We start from the raw sequence: 5,887 nt of genomic DNA, 5'->3' as shown, positions 1-5,887 counted from the left end.
GCGGAAGGATTAGGGTTTGGGTTTGAGAAACTCTATGGAGGAGGATGAGTTGGCTCTGATGCCATGAGAAAGGTAATCGGAGAGGATAATCAGCCTTCTCCTCTTAGGTCTTATTAATAGAATGAGAATTACAAAAGTATTTGTCCCTAACCAATGTGGGACTAAATATAATAACTCTCAACAAAGTACATGTGTAACATAATCATAATATATTCAAAGGATTAAGCCTATCGTACTGTACTGTATTGAGTGTACCAAATTAGTGGCCTTGGGAGAATAAGTAGCTTTGGACAAGTGAATGGCTTGACTCCAAGCATACAATTGTCCTTCGGGCACTCTATGGCAGGTTATGGGTGCTCTCTCATTGAATTAATTTTCAGTGTTTCATGCACAGTTTCATAGTACTGGAGTAGAATGTGTAGCCTTAGTATCATGACTAAGCATGTTTTATGAAATTGTGATAATGTGATTTTGTGATATATGACATGAGAATATTAGTTTCCGCCCTAGACTAGATCTTCTTTTTGCGTTTGTATGATTTTAGATTTAATTGTCACCTTATGATGATTTTTTTCCCATGCACATTGATATGTTATATTAGATTTACAATTAACCTATTTCGCACTATCTATCTACAAATTTATTGCCATCTTGTAATGCTTGTTACTGAACTGGTCTTAATCCTCTAATAAGAGTTTTCTACTCATTGGCCTGTAACCGACCCCTTCCTCTCCAGCCTTTTTCTGATAAATCTAGCTTGCAATATTTTGAGCTCAAGGAGTTGGTAGTCACTAGAGGAATTCCTCATTTGGTTTTTTATTGTTGAAATTAACACATATGAGCCTATATATGTTATAAGGGACAAGTTGGTAATGACTATAACATGTAGCATTATGTGTTATTCTAGTAGTAGAATAAGCTTTGAAACTTCTGATGTCATTAAAATTTTATTTTGTAAACAATTTTTTATAGTTTTATTGAAGTGCACAACAAGCTTAAGACGTTCACTTTCCCTATTGTCACACACCTCAAGCAATGAAACAGTGTCAGGGGCAGAATAGGTGGTACTGAGTATCATATTAATATGTTGTTTTAACCTTTGTAAACATTCAACATAACTTTCCAAGCGAACAAATCAGAGAATCAAATTTTATGGAGTGAGTTTGGCCATTAGATGGCACCTCATTCGAGCAAAATATCGATTTATGACCAATTTGACACCAGGAAGTGTTGCTTCTGTTGAGCTTAGTCAATGATTAATTCTTTAACGTACGTATTTGATTGATTCGCAAATGGCCTCTGTATTAAGCATCTACATTCTTTTCCCTTTGTTATTGCTTGTGAATTAAGTTTTCTTCATATACATAAGAATTGTTGGTCTGTACGTAAGCTTAAATTTTTGGCTAAATGCATAGGTTTCCATGTGGTTCTATGCCCACATACGGAACAGATGTTAATTATAAACTTTGCTTGATGTTGACATATCTCCTTAAGCTTTTGGACAAGGTAATTTTCACAGGTAGATAGCATGCATTTACACCACTCATTATTTCTGTGGATGAAAACGGAAAATATAAAGGATCTGTCTTTTATAACTAATATTATTTCCTTTCTGACTTTTGCCTTCTGAAAATGATAATTAGCTAGCGAAAACCATCCATCACTTTTGATAATCAGCTCTGCAAGTGATACTTGTTCACCTTCTCACCATCTTATGGTATCTAAATCGCACCAAGTTCCTCATATAATCTCATTTCTTGATGACATAGTCACATAGACATGGGTATTGGTTGATCAAATCCCAGAGCACAAAAATTAGCCTTCTAGATTTGGCTCATGGTTAATAACATGATTTCTTGCTGTGATAAATATTTTAGTATACTAAAATATTTTAATTTATATTACAACGGTTCATTCATCAATGCCTAATATCAAACTTATACAATTTTTTAACATAAAACCTTTTAGGGTTAATTGCAAATAGACCCCCTAAACTATCACCCAATTGCTGATAGACACCTTGTAGTTCTACTGTTGCAAATGGACTTCTTGAGTGATTTTTTGACTATTTTATCCTCAGGATGTCTATTTGTTAAAAAAAACAAAACAATTATTTCTTTCTCTGAGGGCTAAAGAGTTAAAAAAATCACTTGGGGCTCTATCTCCAACAATAGAATTCCAAAGGGTCTATCCGCAATTGGAAGATGGTCCAGGGATTTATCCTCAATTAACTGATTTACTTATATAGAAGATTTAGCCATCAAGTCCTTAATTGGTAAGCATAATTGCTATTCTGAAAATATTTACATAATTACATTTGGCATCGTGGAACATCCAAGGATATGATCCGTGTTTAAACCATGTAGTGTATTGGTTTTTTAATTATATGATTTGTAAATTTGTTCCATATGGTTCAATTTGGTGGACGGTACGGTTTAAAGTAGGACCGTTTTGCCTGCTTTTTAGGTCTAAACTCTTGATATTATGGAATATCCAATATGCCACTCAGGCACTCACCCGCATTTTGTGAACTTTTTTAAAGTATCCCGTGCGTAGTATAAGTTTATGGCTAATACTTGTAAATATATGGTGGAAACAATTTTAGAATCATGCAAATTGGAACCAATTCAGCAGTGGTACTTAATTTCCTATTAGTTTAGATGTCGTCAAATTGCAAAAAAACTGTGTATGAAAAATTAATGAACAGCCAGAACTTGTTGAACTTAAAAAATTCTGGAGAAGCTTGAACTTCAGTAGCTTGATCTAATTCCTTATCTTCTTTAGGTCCTAGAGTCACTAATAAGAGCATTCTGAATATCAGCAATACTAGGCTTTGTGTGGTAAATTATTGCTAGAAATGTTGAGGTTAGGGTAACCTGATCTACATTAAATCACATTTCAGTTTGTTGTACTAGTGATTGAATTTGTTTTTACTGGCATTGACTTTCACAAGCATCAGCAGTGTGCATTTATTTTCACCGAACCATCGCTTACTAGTTTATTTTGAGCTAATATTAGCCAAAAGTTCATACCCATGTTTGTGCTCTGTGTAGTTTAAGCAAGCATAGCGAATAATTAATCATCTAAATTAAATCCATCTCCACTTTCCAGCCTTGCTGAATTCATAATTCTCTTTCAGCATTGAGTCTTTAAACTCAAGAGTGTATTAATTGCCTATGATGTACAATGATTGGTAGAAGCCTATATGATATGTACTGACAACGGTCAAGAATCAAAGCATAAAAGATGGGCATTGTTTGTTCCTTCAGAAAATGTAATAAAAATGAGATCATGATTCCCTAGAACGTATATTCATGCTTATGCTTGGAGAGCACATCTTGTACTTAACAATCTAGCTAGTCCTTGGGTTATAGCAGTAGTAAAGTTCAGGTTGTATTTCATGTGTAATTCAGTGATAATATTTTATCGGTACGTTTAGGAAACTTCCACATAAATTCTCTCTTGGTTTATTAACTTTTTTAGAATGAAAATCTGGCCTTTCATTTTAGAATTGACTATAAAATGCATAGTAAATGTTTAGTGCCTAGGAAAAGGATATACTGACTGAATGGGATATATATTTCATAGATGAATTCGTCAATACACGCGCATGATAGGCAAATTGACTAGTTATTGTTATTAACTTAAGACAAAACTAAAATATCTTATAAAATGTTGTCTAATTGACTAATTTCTGTTTTCAGCTCAAGTCTGAAACTTGAGCAGACTTGATCAAACTTTGGGTCCAGTTGTTTATTAAATGGGCTTCTTCATGACTGGAACTTGCAACTTACCTGATGTGACCGCAAACAAGTATATGGAGAGAGACACGTCATGGACATGTATGCATCCTACAATAGGACCATATATCAATCATGTGCAAGTTTTCATACACATAATATGTTAACAATTTGAGGTCGGGTCACAGTGTCAGTCCTATTAAATTTCTGTTAAATATGGATTTAAGTGGACTTCAAGCTGAATTATTTCTTGATATTATGAGCACTATTAATCTCAGCTATATCCAACTAAATCTGACCCTAAAGTTTCCTGGGCCCTGCCAACACTAAATAGGATACTCTTGGAAATTATTAACTTTTAACAGGACCGTAATGATAATGCCATTAACTGTTTAGTTTCTGAAACAAATAAATTTAGATTATACTGCCTCCTGCTGTCTTATAATTCCGCACTCGACATAATTCTAGTGATTCTTGCTATTTGCAGGATGATGGAATGGGGATTGCTTCCATAAGAGGAGGCCATGAATGTCTATGAGAGGGATTTTAAGAGAGCAACGAGTGTTTCAAGAAGAAAAACAGACAAGGGATCTTCAACCGCAATCAAGAAAATGAAGGAGAAAAAGGTCAGCAACAGTTCTGAGGATGACTTCATCTTATCTGAGAAAAAGAAGAAGATGAAGCAGAAGCAGCAGCAGCAGCAGCAGAAAGTTTCTTCCAGTTAATTCAATCATTTGACAGCCTGTTTCTGTTCATGGATCTTTTACTTTGTCTACACCAAACTTGTATAGATTAGCTCTATCTTTTAGACACCGAGAATTTTTCAGGGATTTAGGGTCATTGACAGCTCGAAACGCGTGTGATTTCGGATTCCATTGGTTAAAAATTTCACAAAACATCCTGGAACTTTGAGGGGGGCTTTTCGCAAACCCACCCAGATTTTATAAATTAGAAAAAAATTGCTGATGAACTTGTTTCACGAAAATACCGTGCTGGACAACTGTTAGTTTAAGATGTCATGTGCTTTGCGTGTGATATGTTTTGGACATGTCCTGGAGAAAGTTGACTTTTGGAAAAGTGGAAGAATGGATTTCGAGGCAATCAATGAAGAATTTAGAGGCTTTTGGAGAGATTGAGAAGATGGTGAGAATGTGAAAATTATGGAAGCTTGTTCAAGAAGAGAGTGATGGGGTAGTTTAGACCTTTTATCTTTCATAATTGTCGTTTGTGACAATTTACATTAGTTCAGAGGGATATGTATAATTGTTGAAGTTCATGAAATCGAATTTTGTAAAGTTTAGTGGGGGTTTTTGCTGCAAAGTGTGAAGCGGAATTTTTTTCCAGAATGCTGCGAAGAAATTTTCATGCGGTTGAAATCCACTTGCTCGGAGAGTCTCGTATTTGTATCAAGGAACAAGGTCATGTGAGTGGTTGTTGATGTATTAAACTATGGGGTTAATTTTAGAAAAAAACCCCTTAACTATGGGGCTTATCACTGAGAACCCCCTCAGCTATTTTATTTATGAAAAACACCCCTCAAATTTGACAGTATTGTAGATAAACCTCCTCAACTTTCAAAATATGACTAAACCCCCCTTAACTATGGAGTGTCTCACAAAACCCCCTTTATCTTTCTTATTTTTTTCCAAATAACCCCCTAATATTATTAATTTGAAATATACAATGACTAAAATGCCCTTGGTTGAAAAAAATTCATGTGAGTTTAAAAACCAAACTCAATCAAAGTATTACACTTCGGTTTGACGAGTTTTAATGATGAAACTGATCTTAAAAAAAAAATTAAAAGTTTCAATTGTGTCAAACATTATAAGTATGGATAAGAAGAAAATAAAAGAAGTTTAGTGTTTCAAAAGAGAAAGAAAAAAAATTAGATTTGCATGTAAACCTAGCATTGAAGATGGAGGAATAAGAAGAGAGAGGAAATAAAATGAAAGTTATTTTTAACAAAAAAAGTTACAAAGGAACACTATGGTAAAAAAAATTTAATGTCTTAGGGATAGAATGGCCATTTTAAATTGTTTGTTCTTTTAGATTTAAATTATATTTGGTTAGGGGGTTAAGTGAGAATAGTTGAGGGGGACAAATAATATTTTTAAAAGTTGAGAGGGTTATCTACATCAACTCCA

General features: G+C 34.1%; 1 protein-coding gene across 3 annotated transcripts in view; it reads left to right on the top strand.

The window, feature by feature from the left end:
* The window catches only part of LOC109823305, a 13,168-nt gene extending 8,128 nt beyond the window's left edge, over positions 1-5,040 (top strand). For all 3 annotated transcript variants that reach the window (XR_002242402.1, XR_002242401.1, XM_020389592.1), the window contains exon 4: positions 4,228-5,040. Coding sequence is in view for 1 of the 3 variants with exons in the window: in XM_020389592.1 (XP_020245181.1) it covers positions 4,228-4,255 (28 nt within the window). In the remaining 2 variants the exon portion in view is untranslated. The remainder of the gene's footprint in view (positions 1-4,227) is intronic.

The sequence above is a fragment of the Asparagus officinalis genome, chromosome 1, assembly GCF_001876935.1.
Source record: "Asparagus officinalis chromosome 1, Aspof.V1, whole genome shotgun sequence".
Classification (NCBI taxonomy): domain Eukaryota; kingdom Viridiplantae; phylum Streptophyta; class Magnoliopsida; order Asparagales; family Asparagaceae; genus Asparagus; species Asparagus officinalis.
Note: the sequence above shows the minus strand (reverse complement) of the source record. Positions and strands in the feature narration are given on the sequence as shown.